This window comes from Pseudopodoces humilis, chromosome 27 (genome assembly GCF_049639895.1).
Source record: "Pseudopodoces humilis isolate 2021_Gansu_Grassland_sample_001 chromosome 27, ASM4963989v1, whole genome shotgun sequence".
NCBI lineage: Eukaryota > Metazoa > Chordata > Aves > Passeriformes > Paridae > Pseudopodoces > Pseudopodoces humilis.
This window is the reverse complement of record NC_142226.1, coordinates 4,953,490-4,975,456: the sequence shown is the minus strand read 5'-3', so window position 1 is coordinate 4,975,456 and position 21,967 is coordinate 4,953,490. Positions and strand designations below refer to the sequence as shown.

General features: G+C 56.7%; 1 protein-coding gene across 1 annotated transcript; it reads left to right on the top strand.

Moving 5' to 3' along the window:
- The first annotated feature begins 11,454 nt into the window (after window positions 1–11,454).
- HEYL (hes related family bHLH transcription factor with YRPW motif like) lies at window positions 11,455–19,881 on the top strand. The gene is made up of 5 exons (XM_005529739.3): window positions 11,455–11,781; window positions 15,084–15,150; window positions 15,461–15,544; window positions 15,991–16,072; window positions 17,429–19,881. Exons 1-5 carry the CDS (start codon window positions 11,702–11,704, stop codon window positions 18,073–18,075), a joined length of 960 nt encoding a protein of 319 aa, XP_005529796.1. The 5' UTR covers window positions 11,455–11,701; the 3' UTR covers window positions 18,076–19,881.
- Window positions 19,882–21,967: the final 2,086 nt, after the last annotated feature.

Here is a 21,967-nt window from a genome sequence, read left to right as displayed (position 1 = left end):
GGAGACTTTTGTCAACTTGATCTTCTCCCAGCCAACAGGTGGGAGGCAGCAAAAGCTCGGTGGAGGAGATTTATGGCTGCTGAACTGCAGCTCACGGCTCCTCCCTGCCACTGAGGGCAACAAATGGACTGAGGGGAAGCAGCAAATTCTCCATCCATCACCAAATATAGCCAAGGAATGTCCGTAGGCCCCAGGGCAGCATCCCTGCCCTGGCTGTTCGTTTAAGGGATGGATGGCCCTCGGCAGAGCCTTCCTGCTTTGCTGGAATTCCTTCCCCCCCATCCCATCCCAAATCCTGCTGTGTTCTTCCGCCAGATGCTTGGAGGGAGAAAAAAAATAAAATAATACAAATAAATCAAATTCCATCACAGATTCCAGCACCAATGGAAAGTGCAGGTGTGCCCAGCCAGGCCTGGGATGTCCACGAGCCCTTCCTTGAGTGCGACCCTGAGATGAGGGAGGGACGGGGGGAGCTCTGTGCAGGTGGGTTTGGGATGGCTGGCTGCAAGCCTGAGGTTTGGATTCTGCTGCCTGTTTTCCCAAGGTTTTTTTTTTTCCCCCTTCATCAGGCATGGCAGGGCTTTGCAGGGAGCGTGCTTTGAAATAAAGCCCGTGGAGGAGGAGGAGGCGGAGGCAGAGCTGGTGGGAATTATGCTGCCACTCAGCAATTGTCAGCACAGATGTTCCCGAGGTAATCACGGCCCTGAATAGCAGGAGCTGCTTTTCATGGCAAATCCAGGATTTAACCCCCAAGAACTTGTGGGGTGTCTCGAGAGAGGGGGACACCCCTGGTGAGCACGGCAGGGAGGTTGGGCAGAGCGTGGACTCTGCTCTCCTGGTCCTTGGTGTGCACCAGGGGAGTTGTGCCGCCTCCCTGCCTCAGTTTCCCCATCACCCTGACAGATCAGAGTGGAAAGCAGAATCCCAGACTGGTTTGGGTTGGAAGGGACTTTAAAGCTCATCCAGTGCTTCCAATCCAGATGTCCCAGCCGTGGGCAGGGACATCTCCCACTGTCCCAGGCTGCTCCAAGCCCTGTCCCACCTGGCCTTGGGCACTTCCTAGGATGGTGAATCCAAAACTGATGGATGCTCCGGAGGGAATGGAGGATGATTCCAGCTCCTTCGGGAGGGAAAGCAGAAACCCAGGAGTGCTCTGAAGCGCAGTGAAACCCCTGCAGACCCTGGGGTGGGGAGGGGACACACAAATCCAGGTCTGTCCTGCGGCCCAGGTGGGAACTCCTCCGCAGCACGTTTACTTCTGCATCCTCCCTGGAGGGCAGAACAAGCGCCAACAACCCCGAGCAGCAACCTGCAGCCATCCCAGGGGGATAAAATGTCAGGGCAGGGCGCTGGTGACAGGGTGACAGAAACACCCGGGGCTGGAAGGACAGATAAGGGGACCTGGCGGCAGGAGAACAAGCAAAGGGCACTCGCTATCAGCGCCGGCGGGGCCGTGCCAGGATTTCAGCGGCCCGACCATCCCGTCCCTTCCACACCGCTATTTTTAGCCGTGGTTGCTGACACCTCTGTCACCAGCGCCTAAAATGGTCCCCCCCGAGCGCAGCCAGGGCCACCCCGCGCCGCCGAGGCCACCAACGAAGCCGTGACTCAACGGGGTGTGCGTGGAGCCGCTGGCCAAGAGGCAGCTCCGTGCTGGGCCAGCTCCTCGGGAGATGCTCCAGAAGGTTCGTGGTCAGGGCCAGGAGGGCTCAGTGGGGTTCGTGCAGCTGCATTCCACCTGGGAACCGTCCAGGCCTGACTGGGAATCGCTGCTGACCCCATGGATATCACTGGGAATCACTGCTGACCCCATGGATATCACTGGGAATCACTGCTGATCCCATGGATATCACTGGGAATCGCTGCTGACCCTTGGGATATCACTGGGAATCGCTGCAGTCCCCATGGATATCACTGGGAATCACTGCTGACCCCATGGATATCACTGGGAATCACTGCTGACCCCATGGATATCACTGGGAATCACTGCTGACCCCATGGATATCACTGGGAATCGCTGCTGACCCCATGGATATCACTGGGAATCGCTGCAGTACCCATGGATATCACTGGGAATCGCTGCTGTCCCTTGGGATATCACTGGGAATCGCTGCTGACCCCATGGATATCACTGGGAATCACTGCTGACCCCATGGATATCACTGGGAATCGCTGCTGACCCCATGGATATCACTGGGAATCGCTGCTGACCCCATGGATATCACTGGGAATCGCTGCTGACCCTTGGGATATCACTGGGAATCGCTGCTGACCCCATGGATGTCACTGGGAATCGCTGCTGTCTTTAAGGGATGTCTCAGTGGGGATGGCTCTGTGGGAACTTCCACCCACGCTGGTGGAATAACCCTTCAGCTACTGGGCTGGAGCAACACGGAAAAGATCTTGGAACCAGAGAGCAAACCCACCCTGTTCCCTGCCTGGAGATCCCCTCTTATAAAAACCTGCCTGGTTTTCCCTGCTCTGCCCAGAGCAGCGAGCGAGGGAGGCGGAGATCTCCCTGTCCTGGCGTTTTCCCATTCCTGCAGCCAAGGCTCTGTTACCAGGGCTGCACTTCAAAGCTGAGCTGGCAGCGCTGTGCCGGATGGGGCTGTGCCATAATCCCCCCTGGGAGGAGAGCAGAGCAGAGGAGGGGGGGTCTTGGACCTTCTGGGGCTACAGGAGAGCTGGAGAGGGACTTTGGACAAGGGCATGGAGTGAGGGGATGAGGGAGAATGGGTTTAAACTGAAGAAAGGTCGATTTAGATTGGATTTGGGAAGAAATCTTTCCCTCTGAGGGTGGTGAGGCCCTGGCACCGGTTGCCCGGAGAAGCTGCGGATGCCAGGGAGGATAAATGATGGAAAATCTGCTCCGATTGCACTACGAGGGAAGCTTGGCTGCTCCCACCTGCACCGACTTTTGGTGGGAATTGGAGCGCGAGTGGACATTGCTGGAATTCACACCCATCCCGACGGGGATGCGTTTGCCCCAGGGGAACATTTCTCGTGGGGATGGGGACAGGGACAGCTGTGGTGCTGAGCAGGTGCCACGAGAGGGCGTGGAGGGCTGCGCGGTGCCACCAGAGGTGGCTTGGTGGCCCATGTCCCCCTCCTTGGCGTCCTTCAAGGGCCAACGTGCATCACCCCCCTCCAGGTGCCACCTTCAGGTGCCTCTGCCTTGGCACAACCCCTGGGCTGTCCCCAAACCCACCCCAGGTTTGACCTCCACGGGGAGGGGCAGCTGTTTGAAGCCCACCAAGCTGCCCACGCAGAGATTTCCCTCGGTGCCAACTCCACCACGTCCTTCAGCGCCATCTCGGGCACTTTGTCACCCAGGGTGACCTGGCTGGGGGGGGGATGCGGGGCCACCCCGTGTGGCAGGGGTGGGATGATGGGGGCTGCACAAACAGGCCCCGCTTCCTCCTCCAGGTGCGGCTGGGAATCATTAGGAACTCTCCGCGCCGCCTGAGTGTGGGAACTGGAAGAGAAAGCTGGAGAGAGGCCTTCTTTCATCTCCCCACTCCCTCCTCCCCCCGTGTCTGCCAAGCCTGGCTTCCTTTTGAATCCTTTAGCTTGTGCCAAGCGAGGGAGAAGAGGAGGGGGGAAGAAAGAGAAAAAGGGAAGGGAGGAAAAAAAAAAAAAGAAAAAAGAAAAAAAGCAACAACCGCAGGAATGCGTCCAGGGATCTGGCTTCGTTCAGGCTGCCGAGCCCTGAATGCCCCGGCTCCACTCGGGGGGATGGAGGGAGGGCAGGAGTGGGAAAACAAACGGGGCAGCGACTCCACGGGGAGTGCCAAAGGGTGTCGGGGAGGGGGACACCTCCCCTGCCACGGTACCGGGGCTCTGGGAGCACCCCGAGGTGCCACAAGTCCCACGCTGGGATCAAACCTGCCACGTGTGTTTGAACCTCGGCCGTGTTCCACGCCGGGATGGGGACACGGTGCCCATTCCATCGCCGTGGGGACACGGTGCCCCGTTCCATCGCCCGTGGGGACACGGTGCCCCGTTCCATCGCCCGTGGGGACACGGTGCCCCGTTCCATCGCCCGTGGGGACACGGTGCCCCGTTCCATCGCCCGTGGGGACACGGTGCCCGTCCGTGTCCCGGCGTGGAACACGGCACCAGGGCAGTCTGGGAGCCTTTTCTCCAGCACATCGGGGGAAGGATGGTTTTTGACTCGCTGCCGACTTTATTCCCAGCAAATTAATAATTTCCTCTTGTGGCAGCAGCCTTGGCCTGTGCGGGTGAGCGCTGGTGGCTCCCGCTGCCCTCGCAGCCGCCTCTCCCCGCTCCCGCAGGGCCCGCACCGCACCTCCCTCCATCCTCATCCTCATCCTCAGCTGGGCTCCCTCCAGCTGTGCCGAGCTGTCAGATCCAGCCCAGCTGCGCCGGCCGCGGCCTCGGGAGCCTCCCGGGGGGAGCGGGGGCCCGGCTGTGAACTGATGATGAGTGCCGGAGGTGGCTGCAGCGCCTTGGGTGGCGGCGAGGGAGGCGCAGCTCCAGCAAGGAGCTCTCGCTGCCTCTTGGCTTCGCAGCCGCTCCGGAGAAACGGGAAAAAAGCAGCGAGGGAACCGCCAGCACACGCCGGAGCTCTGAACTGGAGACACGGGGCAGCTGCCGGGTGGGAGCGCTGGCCACCCCGGCAGGGCTGCTGGCAGGAACCTGGGCATGGCATTTGTCACCCGAGTCCTCGCAGAGCTCCTGGCAGGAACCTGGGCATGGCGTTTGTCACCCGAGTCCTCGCAGAGCTCCACACACGGGCTGGCCGCTCCTCCCCGTGTGCCACGGGCTCCGCACGTCCCGGTCCCGGCGCTGTCCGTGTGTCCGGACACCTCTCCCGTGTGCGGGCACTCGGGATCGGCGGATCTGCTGGCAGCGCCAGCCACTCCTCGGGCAGCGATTGTGTTTTGTTCCTTATTTATATCCCCGGGGTGGTGCCACAGGTGGGCGATTGTTCCAGCTGACAGCCTGAAAGGCGAAGGAACAAGATTGAACTTCCTGCTATTCAATTAGAGAAAGTGAGCATTCAGCAGCAGCTGCCGGCTCCTGGCAGGAGCCGAGCCCCGGCTGCGGTGGGCGCAGGGAAAGGCAGGAAAATCTCCCTGATGCCAAGGGCACGGCGGGTTCCCAAGCACCTCTGGCTGTCACTGCTCCCCTCCTGAGTTTGTTTTTTTTGGGAGGAGATTTCCTGATCAAAGCAGCTCCATGGAGCAGAAGTTGGATGAGGAGGAGCTCGGGGGTGAGAAAAGGGGGCTCAGGGGGAGCTCCTGGCTCTGCACAACTTCCTGACAGAAAGGAGCAGCCAGGTGAGGGTCAGGCTCTGCTCCCAGGAACAGGATGAGAGGAAACAGCACCAAGTTGTGCCAGGGGAAGTTTAGGTTGGATATTAGGGGAAAAAAAAAAATCTTCGCTGTAAAGGTGGTGAGGCATTGGAACGAGCTGCCCGGGGCAGTGGTGGAATCACCATCCCTGGAAGCATTCAGAAAACACGTGGATGTGGCACTCGCGGACGTGCTTTAGTGGAGAGCACGGCGGTGCTGGGTTAATGGTTAGACTCGGTTTTAAGGGTCTTTCCCAACTTTAATGGCTCTGTGGGAAGCACCAGTGTGGAAAAGAGCAGCGTGTGGCGGTGGGGGACACTGTCAGCAAGGAAAGGCCACGCCAGGAGGCGAAGCCAGGAGCTCCAAGTGCCGGAGGGAGCAGCTTCTCCCCGGGCCAGCTTCGCCTCTGCCCTGAACTCTGCGTGATCCCTGACCCTGGGGCCTCTGTGGCAGAGGGCTGGTGGCTTTGGAAGCCCTCTGGATGTGCCCTCCTCTGTGCTGGAAGGGGATGATCCCTTCCCCTACTGACCGGGAGCCTCCTTGTCCCTGTTTCCCCAGACACGTCTGTGCTCCCTCCCGGAGGCTGCCAAGGGAGGGAGGGAGGGAGGGAGGGAGGGGTGTGTGCTCCTGTGAGCTCCACATCGGGAACACACGTCTCTCCCTCTCCCCTGCACTGCCTGGGCCCCCTCGGAGGCATCCAGGGCGTTGTGGAAACCCCTGCAGCAGCTCAGGGTGCACTGAGAGCTTCAGGGTCTCCATGTTGCAGCAGGAGCCCAGAGCCACCCCTGCTCCATTTCCTTCCCTCACTCTTCACCTCCTGGGACGGATCCAATTGGAGAAGAGTCTCCTGCTGCCACCTCTCCCTGTCCCTTCCTCGTGCCATCTGTCCCCAGCACAGCGACAACCTCACCGGTGGCGTTCCTGCTCAAGATCCTCCCGTGCAGCCCTCAGCTCTCTATTTTTAATCCATCTGCTCCCAGGGGCTGGGGGTGTCTCCCGGGCTGCTTGTGACCATCAGGGCTGCAGTTGGAATCCGTTTGGCGCGGCTGCAGCGCACGGAGAGCCCCAAATGCCTCCACGCACTCCAGAGCCCGCAGCTCCTGCTGCACAGGGTGGGAGCGAGCAGAGCTCAGCGCCTCGCACGAACATCGAGCTTCAGCACAGCCCGGGGAGGTGACACTGCAGCCAAAGGGATCAGCAGCGATCAGCCCCGTGGAGCTTTTAAGCGACGGGAGCTGGACACGCCAAGGCAGCGGCCGCGTCCTCGGTGCCTCGTGTCACCTCCGTGAGGCTGGGAGGGCTCGGGGGTGATGTCTGTGGATGTTAAAGGCACTTGTGTACCCAAGCAGTGCAGGCACATGCTGTCATTGCCTCTGCAGTGCCATCTGGCCAGCAGAGAGGCAGCTAGAACCAGGGCTGTGTGCAGGAGAACATTTTACAACAGAAAGCAATTAACAGAATAAAGCCCTTTTTAAAATCCAGTAATTAAAAACAGTCCCTCCCCCTTGTTTTCCTTTTAAGCTGAAAGTTGCTGTTTACTCATTTGCTTTACAAAGTGTGCCTTGTTGTGGCTTCAGAAGAAATGAAAGTTTGAAGTGGTTAGAGAAGAAAGGCTTTGGGGCTGGTGCGTTCCAGGCAGGGCGGAGGGGCAGGGGTTCTCCAGCCCGGCTTGTTTGTATTTGTTCTTGTCTACTCACAAGATCGCTAAACACACATTTAACAAGTGGTGAAACTGTCTACCAGCCTGATCTCTCCCAGGGTTCATGAGAAGAGGCCTGGCACATTAGCATTGCTGGGGGAAGGGGAGGGGGAGGACAGCCCTTTTGAAGGGTTGGTGTTTTGGGGCTGAGTGAGGAGGGAAGGACTCCTTGCAGGCCAAGTCCCAAACAAAGGCATTGTGTTCCCCCCCGGGATTAGCCCCGGGGGAAGGCCAGGACCTCGCCTCACCAGCCATGGGTTTTCCCATCCCAGCTCCTCCTGTTTCCTCCACGGGTACAGCCCTAAGGCCATCCAAGGCTTTCCAAGGCCAGAGGTGGGAGCGGGGCTGGCACCTCCAGGGCTGGCTCATCCCATCCCCGAGAGCCAAGGAGCCCAGGGTCATGGGGACCATCCTGTGCCACAGCAGGTCACCTTGTCCCCATCACCTTCATCTTGTCCCCATCACCCTCACCTTGTCCCCATCACCCTCATCTTGTCCCCATCACCCTCACCTTGTCCCCATCACCCTCATCTTGTCCCCATCACCCTCACCTTGACCCCATCACCCTCTCTGGGTACAAAATACCACAGAGGAGCAGCCCACTGTCCAGTGGCAACAAGACTTTAGTCCACTCTGTGTGGCCACTGACATCAGGGGGCCCCTGGACAAGCAGCGACCCCTCTGTTGGCAGGTTTGATGCAGTATCAGTTATCACTCGTTGTGGCTTCTCTGTAAAGTGAGTGCCCAGTGCAGCAGCATCATTATGGGTGGGGAAACTGAGGCACGTCAAGGGCCTAACCCACGTGAGGTGTCTGATGCCAAACCATCAGGATGTTCTGCTGATTCCAGAGCAGGATGGTGATCCTGTCCCTGGCTGTCCCTCAGCCCCACTGACCTGGTGGCACAGACTCAAGGGCAGAGCAGCAGCAGCAGCTCCAGGGTGTCCCAGCTCGGCAGGTGCAGCCTCCTGGAGCCTCATCCCATGGGATTTGCAGGGCTGAGCCGCATTCCCAGACCCGCTGTGGGGCAATAGGTGTGAGGACACTGCCAGGGTGGTGAGGGCAGCGCTGAATTTCAGCTCCAGGGTCTGCCCTGTCCCTGCCTGGGGAAGGGTGAGGCCACGGGTTTGTGGGAAAATGTTGTTTTTCCCTCCCCTGGACTGCCCGTAGCAGTCGGCTGGGCGGGCTCTGCATTGCGTGGGCCGGGGAAGTGGGGGGGAGTTTGCAATTGTGGTGCCTCTGGCTTGGAGCAGAGCCACGGCAAACAATCCTCTCCTGGCCCTGCTCCACATCTGACAGAGCACGGAGGTGATACCGAATTCATCCCTCCACGCTTTCATCCCGAACCACCTCCCCAAGGCCCTGCCTGGTTCTGCCGCCTGTGATGAATCTGCTCAGCCACAGAGCAAGGCAGCCTGTCCACAGCCAGGAATCCTGCCCAGCATCCCTGTGAGGCCACTGCCTTGGAAATTACAGCTGTGGCTCTGGCAGGCGGCGGTGGGAGCTGAGGTTAGGAGGTGATGTTGACTGAAGATGTGCGGACAGGGCATTCCAGGCATGCACGGGGTTAAATCAGAGGTGTCAGTTCACGGGGAGGTAACAGATAAGTTCCTGCTCCTCGGCTGCCTCTGGCTTTCCAGAAGCCTTGCCCTCCCTCCCACATTCCAGCTGCTGCAGCTTTTCACAGCTGGCCGCTCTCCTGGGACATTTCCCAGAGCTGGGAAGGCGGCAGGGGAGGGAGCAGCGTGGTCCCAGCATGGGAGGGGGGGGTTGGTGGCTGGGCTGACCATCGCCCCTCCAGGGACACTTAGTCTGGAGCCCTTCATCCCCAGGACAGGCCTGGCACAGGCAAACTTAGGCAATCCCAGCTCCCTGGCAGGGATCCACCCTCAGTCCTGGCCCGGAGAGTTTTTCCTGCTGCAGGGAAGGGACATCAATCTTTGCAGCTCACTTATTCCTTGGCCTCTGAAGCAGGGTAGCCAATTAGTGCTGGGTGTGATGGATGGCTTAGCCCCGTCCTCGTGACACCCATCCTCTGGAAACAGTTCCCACCGCGGGGAGGCACAGCCAGCCGGAGCAGGGGACAGCTCTCACCGGCTCCTGAGTCCCTGAGGGTCTCACAGGGGTCCCAGAGACGGGGACAGGCATTGCAGCAATGCTCGCTGTGATTCCAGAGGGGAAACAGCCCCGAGCACGGGGCCAGCGCTGTTAATTCAGGGCTTGGGGAGAGATTTCCTCTGATAATTCCCTGGCTTGGCTGTGGCAAAGCCTGGAGCTCTCCAGGGAAGAGCAAAGCAGAGGTTGGTCACCCACTGCTTGTGGCTCTGCTCTCGGGGTCACTGGACCGTGGGAATTGGCTGCAAAGACACCCAAGGAGGGGCCAGGAGGGGCAGAACCCCCATTTCTGCATCCCAGCTCTCCTTGCCCGCAGTGGGGGAGGTCTGGCTGCTCTCTCCTGTGGGACACGGGTGACACCCCCGAAATCCAGCTCCCCTCACGCGGCTAAATCCATTTAATCCTTCCCTGTCATCTCCACTGAACCGGCCCTTGAGGGGTCTCTGCTCGGTCTGGGGTGGTTCAGATGCCCCTCACAATCCCCCCTGGGATCCCTGGGGTCGATTATGAACGGCTCTCCAGGAGCACAGGCTGGAGGATGGATCCGATTACAGGAGAAGTGGGTTTCAGGGCCCCCGCTCTGTTCATAATGAAGTGTAATCCTAGAAAAACATGTTGCCAATTACACTTCAATTGAACCCAGATAATGATGCTTAGACAGGGCCCAGAAAAGATGGAGTCTGGACAGTGAATTCCTTTCTAATGGAGAAGAAAAGTGTTCCTCTGTGGCAGGTCTGGGCTCGGCTCGGTTCAGGCTCGCTGTGATATGAGCAAGAGCCTGAAACAACCAATCTCAGGATCCCATTTAAATGGTTTTATCAGTGGAAAGAGTATTAATCTCTCAAAAACACATGTTTATGGGAAGTTTGGTTTGGAGATGTATGTGTTTCTAACTGAAATCACTTTGGAAAGGGAGGAGGAGCCGGTCTCAAAACTGCTAAAATAACACTTTTCTAATTCTTCTGCTTCAAAGTAACTTTTCATTTGGAAATGTAAGCTCATAACAGCTCGGCTTCTTGACCACTTCTCCTAGTGAAAACAAAACACCAGAATTAAAGTAACAAAGTGCTGTGACCTAAAGCAAAGGTTTTACCCCCTTTTTCAGGTGTCAGTTTTCCACTCCAGCCCAGGACGGCTGGTTCAGGTCCCTTCTGCTTCGCTTCAGAAGGGAGGACGGTGTGGTTCAGACCCAAAAACTGCTCGGGGAGGGGGGAGCCGTGCTTTGCTCAGCTGGGCCAGGCGTGGGCGAAGGGCAGGCAGGAGCCGGGATTTGGTTTTTCCGGAGCTGCTGGGGAATTGCAGACACCTCGGTGTTGGTGCAGCGGGGGTGAGCTGGCAGAGATGGCTGAGGGAGATAGGGAGAACCTCAGGAGGCCACGGGAGACGGGAGGCTTGGCTGGCCCGAGCGGAGCCGGGCTCTTATCGCCACCACGGTCTCTGTAAGAAGGGCTTTGGGAAACCCACGTGTTGCCAGATCTCAGCCCTGATTATTTTCTTCAAAATAAAAGGCATTATTTTCGTACTGGGAACCTCCACTTCAGCGCTCTCCCTCCTCCCCTCTCTGTCTCTCTCCCACACGCACACGTTTTTTGCTGCCTTGGGGGTTTTTTAGCAGCGCAGGGCTCTGAAAAACAGATTCCTGCCTCCTTCCTGCAAGAGCAGGGAAAGGGAGATGCTCGCTCGGTGCTGGGCTGTGGGTTAAAGTTTCCAGCGTTGTGGAAAGAGAACCAGAAAACAGCGATTCATCCCAGAGTCGCAAAGCCTAAAAGTCGGGTTTCTTCTGCCGTTTTGTCTCACAGGGTGGGTGTCAAACGCCGTGAGCTGGCACCTGGAGAGGCTCCAAGGCTGGGGGACCACCAGAGCCGGTGCCACCGCTGCCACCCCGGCCCTCGGTGCTTAATCCCAGCCGAGGGCTCTTGGAGAGGAGTCCTCAAACAGCACCGCGCTTGGAATAAGCCGGTTTCCATCTGAGCCGTGAGCCTGCAAAGTGCCTGCGCCGCGCCGAGCCGGGCAGACATGTGTGTGCGTGTGGGGCTGGATGTTGATTTTTCCCTGAAACAACTCAAGGCTTTATCGGTCCCATCTCTTTCCCACGGTTTTCTGTTGCCAGTGAGGTCACTGGTCCCTTTAAACTGGGGCTGAGGCCAATGTGCAGCGGGTGGAAGGGGGGCCGTGGGCAGGAGGGGGGGACATGAGACGGTTCACACAGACTGTTCCTTTTACAGGAAGACTTGGGATTTCGACCAGCGAGCGGGAGGAGGCGGAGGGGCGAGGGGGGGCCCTGGGAACCGGGGAGCGCCGGCGCGGCCGCGTAATCCGTCACTCCCGGGAGATGGTGGCTCATTAACCCATTACCCGGGAGGTGGGGACGTGCCGGGAGGGAGCCAGGGAACGAGAGCCGGGGGTGGGAGAGGCAGAGCGGGCAGGGGAGGAGCCGTGCGGGGCCGGAGCGGCGGAGCCCGGGCAGGGACAGAGCACTGCCCCGAGCACGGCGGGCAAGGACGGCGGCGGCCACCGGGGCCACGCGTGGGGCGAGCTCGCCGAGCCCAGCGGCCTCTCCCCCAGCCAGGATGAAGCGGCTCTGCGAGGAGAGCTCGTCCGACACCGAGTCTGACGGCACCATCGACGTGGGCCGGGAGGAGGAGTACAGGTGAGGGCAGGCTGGGTCCCACGCGGGTTTTTGGGGTCCCGCTCCTCGGTGCCTGCCGGGGCACGGCACGGGAGGGCACCGGAGCTGCCACCGCCGCACCGGGACTGCCTCGCACCTCGCTCGGGGTCGGGCTGGTCCTGCGAGGACCGACAGGATGACTCCAGAGTGCTGGGCAGAGCTGGTGCTGCTCATGGGCTGACCCCGCAAGAAAACCGAAGTGGCCGTACAAGTGTTAAAGCTGTGCTAGGAGCTTCAAGAGAATCCCATTAAAGCCAGCGCCGTGGCCTTCTCCTGCCAGGTGGGAGAAGGGCAGTAGGAGCCCGTTCTCTGCGCCCCCAGACGGGGCAGAGACACCCACACCCCAGGGCTCCCGGGGAATGTGGAGGAAACCGGGAGCTTTTCCGTGAGAAAATCTCTTCTGCTCTGCTGATGCATTCGTAACGCACCAGCTGGGGCTGGGATGTGTTAGGGAGGGAGCCCGAGCAGGCAAGGGCTGCCCTGGTGCCCCTCGGCAGCCTCTGTCCCATCACTGCCGGGCTGCGCTTTCAGCTCTGGGGCTTTGCTTTGGGAGGGAATGGCGAGGACAGGAGCCGAGGGAATGGCGAGGACAGGAGCCGAGGGAATGGTGAGGACAGGAGCCGAGGGAATGGCGAGGACAGGAGCCGAGGGAATGGTGAGGACAGGAGCCGAGGGAATGGTGAGGACAGGAGCTGTGTGTGGTTCCCCAGGTGATGCCCTCAGGCTTCCCCTGGCACCGCGTTCCCAGGCTGGGTCAGCCCTCCCCAGGCTCCGAGGGTGCAGACGGCACAGGGGATGAAGAAAAGGCTTTGTTATTTGTTCCCACCCAAAAATCAGCTGCTTTTACACTCTTGTTTCAGTAGCCAAGTGTTCCCCCTCCCTCAGCATCCAGTGAGGCCTTGGATTAATTCATTCCCTCTTGCTCTTTGGTATCCTGAGTGGAGAAACTGCCTGGCTGGTGCCAAGCTCAGGCTCTCGTGGGACTAAATCCATGAATCTGCTTCTGATACAGTCGCAGCAGAGTCGGGCATGTCTTACACAAAATGTCCTGCAGAAATTCCCTGAGCCCTTAGGCAGTTTCCAAGTGCATCAATATTTAAGTTGCTTTCCTTCTGCAGGTGAAATAATATCCCACCTCTTCACATCAGTGCAGCACAGAGTCCATAGGACCCCGAGGGATAAAATACTGGGATTGTCAGGATATTTTATTTCGGTGACAAGTAATGATGAACTTTTAATCTCTCCCTGGTGCTGCTAATGTGTTTGTCTTCTGGAGGCAGTGGTAGAACCAGGCTGGCTGTGATCTGGCGATATTCGTATAGGTGGATGTTGTTCCTCATGTCACGCAAATCTACGGCCAAAAGAGCTGTTCCTGCCCTGCTGAGGTCACACCCCAAGTAATGCCATCCTGCTTGGGGTGCTGGTGCACCCAGAAAAAATCAAACACTGCCAGGTGGGGAGTGAGGAGGAGTGATTAGAGCAGAGAGAGGCTGCCTGGCTGGGCTTCCCATCAGTTGAATGCTTCGGGCAAACCAGTTTCCCTGTAGGGAAGGGGGTGAGTCACGGTGGGTGTGAGGCTTGGATCAGTGCGTGGAGCAAATTTAGGCTCTGGGGTCACTGCAGAAGTGCAAGATCTGCTCAGTTCACAGCCAAAGCTGTGCTGTGCATGATAAAACCAAGCAAAGAGCAGAAATGCAGAAATTTTAATCGCCGGAAAATATACTCACACTATCTTTTATGTGGTTCAAATCCACCAGATGCTTTTTAAAAATACATTTTACAGTGGAGATGGGTGTTGATATCCACATCTGGACCTGGAGCTCACAAAGAGCAACGCTTCCAGACCTCTCTGCAAAGAGAGTTTCAAAAATCACTATTCTACTTTGCATTTCCAGGTGAATTCAGCACCCAAAACACCCCGGTGCCCACGCAGAGCCTGTTTTCACATCAAAATTCCTCATTTTGTGTGTGTTTGTGTAGCTGGCATGTTAGTACTTGTAGAGCCAGCCAGCACCTCTGCCCAGAGAGAGCCCACCCAGCAGACATTCAAATAGGGGACCTGCATGGAGATGAGTAGAAGAACGTGTTATTGTGTAAAACCACTTCTGAAAGTGCCTCGCTTGAGCCTATTTTTAATAGGCTGAGCTGGGTCTAGTTCTCGGCTCGCTGCAGACAGGAAAATCCTTAATAGACTCCTATTAAAATGCTTTGTCTAACTGAAGTACATTTGGATTGGGGTGAACCCAAGTGCCCCTTTTCCAGATCTGGGTGTCTGACACGAGCTCTGGCTGGGATCGTGTTCACATCCCTGCTCCGAGTTTTGTAAGGAGCAGTAACAGCCCTGAGCCAGCTCCACTTCCCAGAGGGACAAATCCTACTTGGGGGAGGTGGGAGATGGCCCAGCCAGCCTCATCTTCCTCCTCAGCCATGGGGTCTTGCTCCAGGGAGTTTCCCACACCCATGGTTATGGAGATTTCACCTCCATGGGGACCTGAGGGTTGAACTTTGCCTCCCCCTGCGTGTCTAGAACTGACCTTTGGTGCCTTTAACCTGGCAGGCACAGGGTGTTTGTTCCTTAGGCTGTCCCCACGATGTCCCTTGTCCCCTGAGCAGAGCTGTGAGCCAGCAGGAGGGTCCCTGCTCTGTCACCTCCTGTCAGGTGTCCTCCCTGCCCCACTCGGAACGGTTCAGGGGCATCCGTCAGTTCAGCCCACCCCAAAAATTGTGGTTTGGGAAACGACTCTCTGGGAAGCCCTCAAAAACCACATCAGTGCCACCACTGGCCTCACCCTGAGGAGCAGCCAGCCCTCCCTGGGTGGGAGCTGGGATCCCAGAACTCAGATCCCTCCTGCTATCGCGGCTCCGAGACACAAAGCCCTGCAGACAGGGCAGGCTCAGACACGAGAGACAGGAGGTTCACACATGGAGGAAAAAAGGCCGTGACTCCAGAGCTCAGGTCGCTGCTTTTCCAGCCCCGTGGAGATACCATCAAAGGTTGGGATTGAGGAATTGTGCCTGGGAGTGGATGGACAGTTTGGTGCAGAAATCTTTCCCAGGCTGGTGGGTGATTCTCGGAGGGGAGAGAATGGGATTCAAGTCTCTGCTTTGCTCCCCCATCCCCAATTCCTGAGCTCTGTGTTGTGGGTAAAAATGAGATGGGAACCACAGAATCCATTTTTTTTTGGGGTGGGGAGAGGAAACTGCAGATGGCAAATGTGTGTAGAACATATGTGCAGCAGAGGTTGCTCTTCAGCCAGAAATGATCCCCTCTCCTTCCTTTCCAGCCACGTTTCCAGGTCTGTGTCTCCCACCACGACATCTCAGATACAAGCCAGGAAGAAGAGGAGAGGGGTGAGTGTCCTTTATGATGACCAGGGCAGCTGTTGGCCCGTCCTTACTGTTTTTTACACCCCTCCTGCTCCACCTTCAGCAGAATTCTCCCCAAAACCAATTTTTTTTCCCGGAGTTTTGCCCTCAAACCTGGCAGAAAGGGGGAGAGCAATTTCACCTGGGCTTATCACACCAACTCACGTTTCTTCACTCAACTTTTGCGCGCCAAAACATTGACAAACACGGCCCTTCCAAAGCACCTGGAGGGCTTTAGATGTGTGAGCTGGGGCTGTAAAGTGACTGTGGTTTCTTCTGTCTGCTTGGAAATCAGATCATCGAGAAGCGGCGCCGGGACCGCATCAACAGCAGCCTCTCGGAGCTGCGGCGCCTGGTGCCCACGGCCTTCGAGAAGCAGGTGGGTGTTTGTGGGAGCCCCTGGTGCCCCCCCGTGAGGGCTGAAGGGTTTGGGGTGCAGCCTGAAGGATGAGGGAGTCTGGAGCAAGGCTATGCCTTTCTTACCATCCTCACTCCAGGGAGTAAGTAGGTGGTGGAAATGGGGTGGTGAAATGATATTAGTAAATATTCAGGAGCCCTGGGGAGGATAAATTCAATCTAGGAAGTGTTTTGCAGATAGGAGGAAGCAGAGAAATAGGGATTTTTTTTTTTTCAGTCTGTATTGGGAAGGAGATCTTTTTTCTGCTCGCTTGGTGTAAAAAACAGAGCCCTGGTGGATGCCCTGCGCCATTCTGAGCACTCCTGGACTTCAGGGAGGAAATCAGTGGTCAGACCCCAGCTCCTGAGAGGCACAAAGCCCTGGACCATAAAATGACAAATGACTTTTCCTTTCTGCTCCCAACACAGGGATCTTCCAAGCTGGAGAAGGCAGAAATTCTACAAATGACAGTGGATCACTTAAAAATGCTTCATGCCACAGGAGGAACAGGTAAGAACCGCTCTTATGGGCACGTGGGTGAGGTGAAGGTGCAAACCTGGAAGGAAAATTCCTCATCATCATCAGCAGCAAGCTGCCCCCAGCCAGCTCTGCCTGCTTCCCAAGGGAAATATCTTTTGAGGGAGAGCAGACGGGCGTTTTCCTACAGCTGGGTCAGCATCCCATGCATCCATCTGGGAGACTGGGGTGTGTGGAATGGTGAAGCCCCAGCACCACAGGGACAGCACTGTTGGTGTCACACCCCCTGCTAAAAGCTGTTTTGCCAGAAACTCATTTATTCCTGCTCAGAAGTGGAGCCTGCTTCCAGAAAAACCATATTAAACTCTTTACCTCCTCCCTGGGATACATTTCCTGTGGAGGCTGAATTCTGCATGAGGACTCTGCAAATAAACAAGGCTTTTTTTCCCTTTCTGTTCTTTTTTTTTTGTGTGTGTGTGTCTCTTGGTTGTTATAAGAAGAGAGAGGGAGCCCTGTGCAAAATTCAACAAAGGTCTTATTTGTACTGAGACCTCAGTACAGACCCTCTGTCCTGTTCCAGTTAACAGGATGGAGATCACAGCTCCAGTAAAGAAGCCTCTGGCTTGCTTACCACCCAGTTTTGGCTTGCTGGGGACATTGCTGGCATCCAGGCTTTGGTTCAGGGCTGTAACTTGGTCTGGAACATTTGTTTAGATATTCAGTTTGACTGCACTGCAACAAAGGGCTGCATTGTCACGAGAGACCCCGTCAAGCACAGTGGTCCAGCGCTTCACTGTGCTGTGACATTCTCTGCTTTATTGCTTATGGTCTCATGAAGCTGCAAGTTGGGAGCAGAAGCCTGAAAATCAGCGGTTGGTTGCTGATTTCTGTGGCTTTGAGCTTTCTCAGCCCAACTATTTTGGTTCTGCCACTGCCCTGTGACATTGGTTTGAAGGGAATGCAAATTTTGGGAGCCAGGCAGAGGGAAGTGGTGCTAAGGTGTGGCTTGAAGAGACACTGCCCAGAGTGGAATATCCCAAACTGGGCAAAGGCAGCCCAATCCCAGTGCCCATCTAGCCCACAGCCGTGTCTCCAGCTGTGAGAACTGATAGAACAGGAAAAAATTCTCCCTTCCCGAGCACAGCTAATGAAATCTGTTACTGGTCTCGCAGGGAGTGAGAGGCTCCCTGACCCTGGCGGGTTTATCCCGGTGAGATAAGCGCAGAAGCCGCTCTCATGCACGCTCCAGCCCCTTGGGACACCCACTTGGCTGCCTGCTTCAGGCAGCAAAGTGCCTCAAGTGAAATACACAGTGCATTAGAGAGGGTAGTGAAATCCAAGCGCATTCCTGAGCTCTGCCTTACTGTCCCCCGTGTCCTCTCCCTCCAGGCTTCCTGGATGCCCGGGCTCTGGCCGTGGATTACAGAAGCATCGGCTTCCGCGAGTGTCTCACCGAAGTTGTCAGGTACCTGGGCATCCTCGAGGGCCAAAACGCTGCCGACCCCATCCGGCTGCGACTCCTCTCCCACCTGAATAATTACGTGGCGGAAATGGAGCCTTGTCCCGTGGCCACGTCCCTGCTGCCCATCCAGACCTGGCCGTGGTCCTTCGCGCACGGCCCCGTGCAGATCCCCAGGAGGGAGGCTGCTCCCGCTCCGCTTGTTTTGACTGCATCTTCCTTGGCTTACCCCAGCCCTGCAGTGAGGCCGGCTCCTCTCCGCCGCATCCCCGGGGAGATGCTGCCGTCCCGCCGGAGCTTCCTGGCCAGCAGGATGGGCTCCTCCAGCCGGAGGGCCCGGGGAGCCGGCTCGGCCGCGGCCGTGCCCAGGATGCCGTCGCCAGCGGGAGCACTGAGAGAGGGCTCGTCCAAGAGCCAAATCGCCACATTCCTCTTCTCTCCAGCCTCTGCCGGCATCCCTGTGCCGCCAGCTTACGCCGCACCTCCCGTCTTGGGCGCTGCCGCGCAGGGACCAGGGATCAGGGTTGGGACATCCAGGATCTGCCGCTCATGGGCGACGGAAATCGGGGCTTTCTGACCCTGCCTTCCCCTCCGGAGACAGGAGTTCTTCAGCGTTCATCGCCCGCAGGGCTGAGAACAAACTCGGTTCAAAAGGCATCTTTCCTGCTTTGCAGAAGCCAAGGATCCGTAGAGAAAATTCTCTCTGCTCTTCCCTCCCTCCTTGCACCGCCCTCCTCGCCTCACCATCACACGTCCTCTCCCTCGTGGTGCCTGCAAACGTAAATCACATCCAATTCCACGTGTGCACGAGGCCACACTCCAGACCCTTCTGGCTACCAGGGAGGGGGCACACGCAGATCCCAACCCCGTTCCTCCTCCAGCAAACCCCTCTGCAGAACCCAGCCTTGCTCTCCTTTGGAAAACAGCCAAAACCAGCTTGGAACACTGTCTTTATTTCCCTGGGGACTCAGAGCTGCCAGCCAGACTTGCTCGTGCTGATTCCCTGAGGCGCATCCCCCCAGCTGCAGCACCTAATTTTGGTGTGGTGGGATGGACACAGCTCACGGCCCGTGCCCAGCACTGCTGGCACAAGGCAAGCTCCGGCTTCCCCAGCTCCCGAAGAAAACTGGCTGCCTGCTAATCCCTGTGCTTTCCTGTCTGCATTACCAGCTTTTCCCACTTACGTGCCCTTAAGGTGGAGTGAGGCAGAGGCTTAGCAGGGCTGGTTCCCACAGCCCGGCTGAGATCCTGCCGTGGCTGCAGGGTCTGTGCTGGGTTCCTGGCACAAACCCTGCCCGAGCCCCGCACCGAGCTGTGAAGAGGTGAGACAGGATATCAAAGGGAAGCCTGTCATGGAGGGGAAGGCCCTGACAAAGTGAGAAGAAAATGCCTTTCCCTCTGCCAGCCTCCCTGCTGGAGCTGTCTCTCCTCCACCCCCCTGCTGAACAGTGGTGACTGCAAAGGGGAAAAATGGGTTGGAGCAGCCTGAATTTGAAGTGCCTCCCTCATTCTCCCCGAGCCCAGCATCCCTCACCTTCCCCCCACACAGTGTCTCAGTTTTTTTTCTCCAGCACCGTGTTTGGGTCTCACACCTCTCATCCCCTCCCTGGGCCAAAAACCCACTGAGGTGTCACTGCACTTTTCCAGAGTCCCTAGCTGACTGACACAGCAGATCACACCTCTGCTCCTGCAGCTGGCCTCCCCTCCTCTCTTCTTTGGGCAGAAAGAACAGAAACTTGAAGCTTTCAAGCCACCCTGCCCCTGTGCCACGAGCACAGGGTGTCCCAGTGCTCCCCCTCACCCCAACATCTCCCTGCATTTGTGCCTTGACTTGCTGGGATGCACATGCAGAATATTCCGGACCCAGCTGCACGCCCAACCCTTGCCCACCTCTACAGCACTCTGACATGGAAAGAGAGAAAAGCTCAGTGCAAAAGAAAGGTAAAAAAAAGAGGGAGAAGATCTCTTTTGAATGGGAGGAATTCTTCCCATGCCTCAGGTCGTTGGTGCAGCCGGTTGGGCTGTGTGGATGAGCTGTTGTTTTCCTTCCTGCAGATGGTATCTGCCATGTGCATGCCAATGTATGTATCTGCCACTGTTTGGGAAGTCAGTCCCTCCCAGTTGTTTTGATGGAAGTCATCGAATTTAACACACAGAAATGCCTCTGCTGCTTCTCACTCTTGTCCTCAAGTGCTGGAATCAGCCAGGAACGACATATTCCCTTTAAATAAAGTCACAGGAGGGAAATCCTCGTGGCCCCTGGCTGTTCCTGCAGCTGGTTTGTGCACTAGAGCTCACGGCCTCACTTTACACTGTGCAGTGCTCTTAGATTCACGAGCTGTGACATCAGCAAAGGTGTCAAATAAAGTCTTTCAAACCCCTGTCCTGGCTGTGAAATGTAGTGTTGGAGTGAACCCACTCTGCTCATCCAGCCTGCCTGGATCATGGAAGGGACCTGTGAAGGTCGTTGATGAGTAATTTTGAGGGAGGTTTTGATTCCTGAAAAGCTCCAAAAATAAGGTAAGATGCAGCTTTTAATGTGACATCCCCTCTGATCATTTTATAACTCTTGGTCATTCTGGCCCCAAGACTTTTTACTTTGGAAAACGACTCAAAACCAGCTGGATATTCACCAAGGCTTGCCCTGAGATTGGCAATAATCCATCACTTGAGAAGAAATAATTTAAATTAGGGTCTACAAAAGTGTCAGGGAACAGATGGGGTCTGGCAGAACTTTGCAGCCAGACTGAGGCCTCGCTCTGGTCTCCTGACCCTTTGCAGCCAGGACCAGAATAACCCCCGCGGCATCTCGCTGTCGGGAAACGCTTTGGACTAAACAAAGAGCCACAGCTGAGAGCCTGTCTCTGTTTTGAGGAAAGGACCAGTAAATGATCCCTCTTCGTGAAAGATGCTTGGGAGAATTTTCCTGGGGAATGGTGGGAATTCAACTTCCTTTCCCATAACTCCTTCTGGCTGCAAAATGCCTTTCAAAACCGCCCATAAATCCCTCCCTTAAGTGCTGTGTGGGGAATTGCTGGAAGGGAGCAACTGCAGCTGTGCTGGAGTAATGCAGCATCCGTCTGGAAGTGGGGAGAAACTTCAGGAGCAATAATAGGGCTATTGATGATGGGTCATCCCTCTGGTGCCTGAGCTGCCCTGACCCGGCTGGAGGCAGCGGTGGGAGCTCAGCGCTCTTGGCGTGGCCAGAGAGAGGAACCGAATTAAACCCCTGTGGGAGGCAGGCCCACAAACCGGGCCTGAGGGCTACAGTGCTAAAATAAAACAGAGAAACAAAATAGAGACAGCGTGGGGGGGGGAAAAAAACCACCAAACAACCCTTCCTGATCTCCACGGATCAAACAGGAGCCAGGGCGGGTGGAAGGGCTTTGGTTGAGGGTTTTCTCCCCACTGCAACACGGTGATTATAGAGCAGTAGCTCAGGACTGCAGCTTCATTTAATTTTATTTTCTTTTCTCAGGGTTTTCTTTAGCCTAAACTCTAATACATCCTGGCAACTTTTGATCTACCCTGCAGGGGAAATCCCCGAACTCTCCGTGCACTTCCTTCATCCTTGTTCTTCAGGCAAAAAAAAAAAAATAAATCCTGATGGAGAGGCCTGTGGGGAAGCGTGGGCTGGGACTGCTCGGTGTTAAACAAGGCTCTCACCCCGGCTGGAACAAAACAAGGTCCTGATGAACGAGTTTGGAGGGGACAGGGACACTCCCAGGCTGCGGGAGATCTGTGCAGCAGGTGCTCCAGGAGCGAGCACTGCTCTCCCAAACTCCCCTGCATGAAAAATATTGCTTATCTCAGTTCTGCTGCTGTCTGCCCTGGGTGAAATGTTCTCCCTCCCTTCTGCTCCTGGAGCAATCCCGCCCTGCCATCTGCCGGTGAAATCCTAAAGCCGAGGGGGAGAAATCCTACACGGGGAGCAGCATTTGGTTGAAAACCTTCCATCTGCGCTGAGAATGGGGTGATCTTTTAGGGTGATTTCAGCACTCCCAAACCCAGAGCAGCTCGGGAGGCCTCTGGGTGATGGATGGGTCACCCAGCAGTGTTGCCACTGAAGATGAATAGATCACACGGACACAGGTCGAGGTGTGGTGAAAAGAAGAGAAAGTTTATTTTTCCTCCCAGGATTTATAGGCTTCTAACCCCAGCCAGGGATGGGATGGTCAGGATAACACTTTCCCACTGCACTGGCCATGAGAGATGCCCATCACAAGACAACAGAAAGAATGTACACATATCTATGTTTACAGTTCCTGTCCTGGGAAAGTCCTTAGAAAACCATGTCAGCAAGCTCAGAAGCTGAGTTTTCAGGGTGACACACCAGCACCACGGATGGGGATGGACTGGTGTGATAAAGCCATTATCAGATGTCCCCTCTGCTCCAGGCGATGCTGAAGCTCCGCTGGGAGGATCTCAGGTATCGCTGCTCACCAGGAGCAGCTGCACTCGTGTGTTGA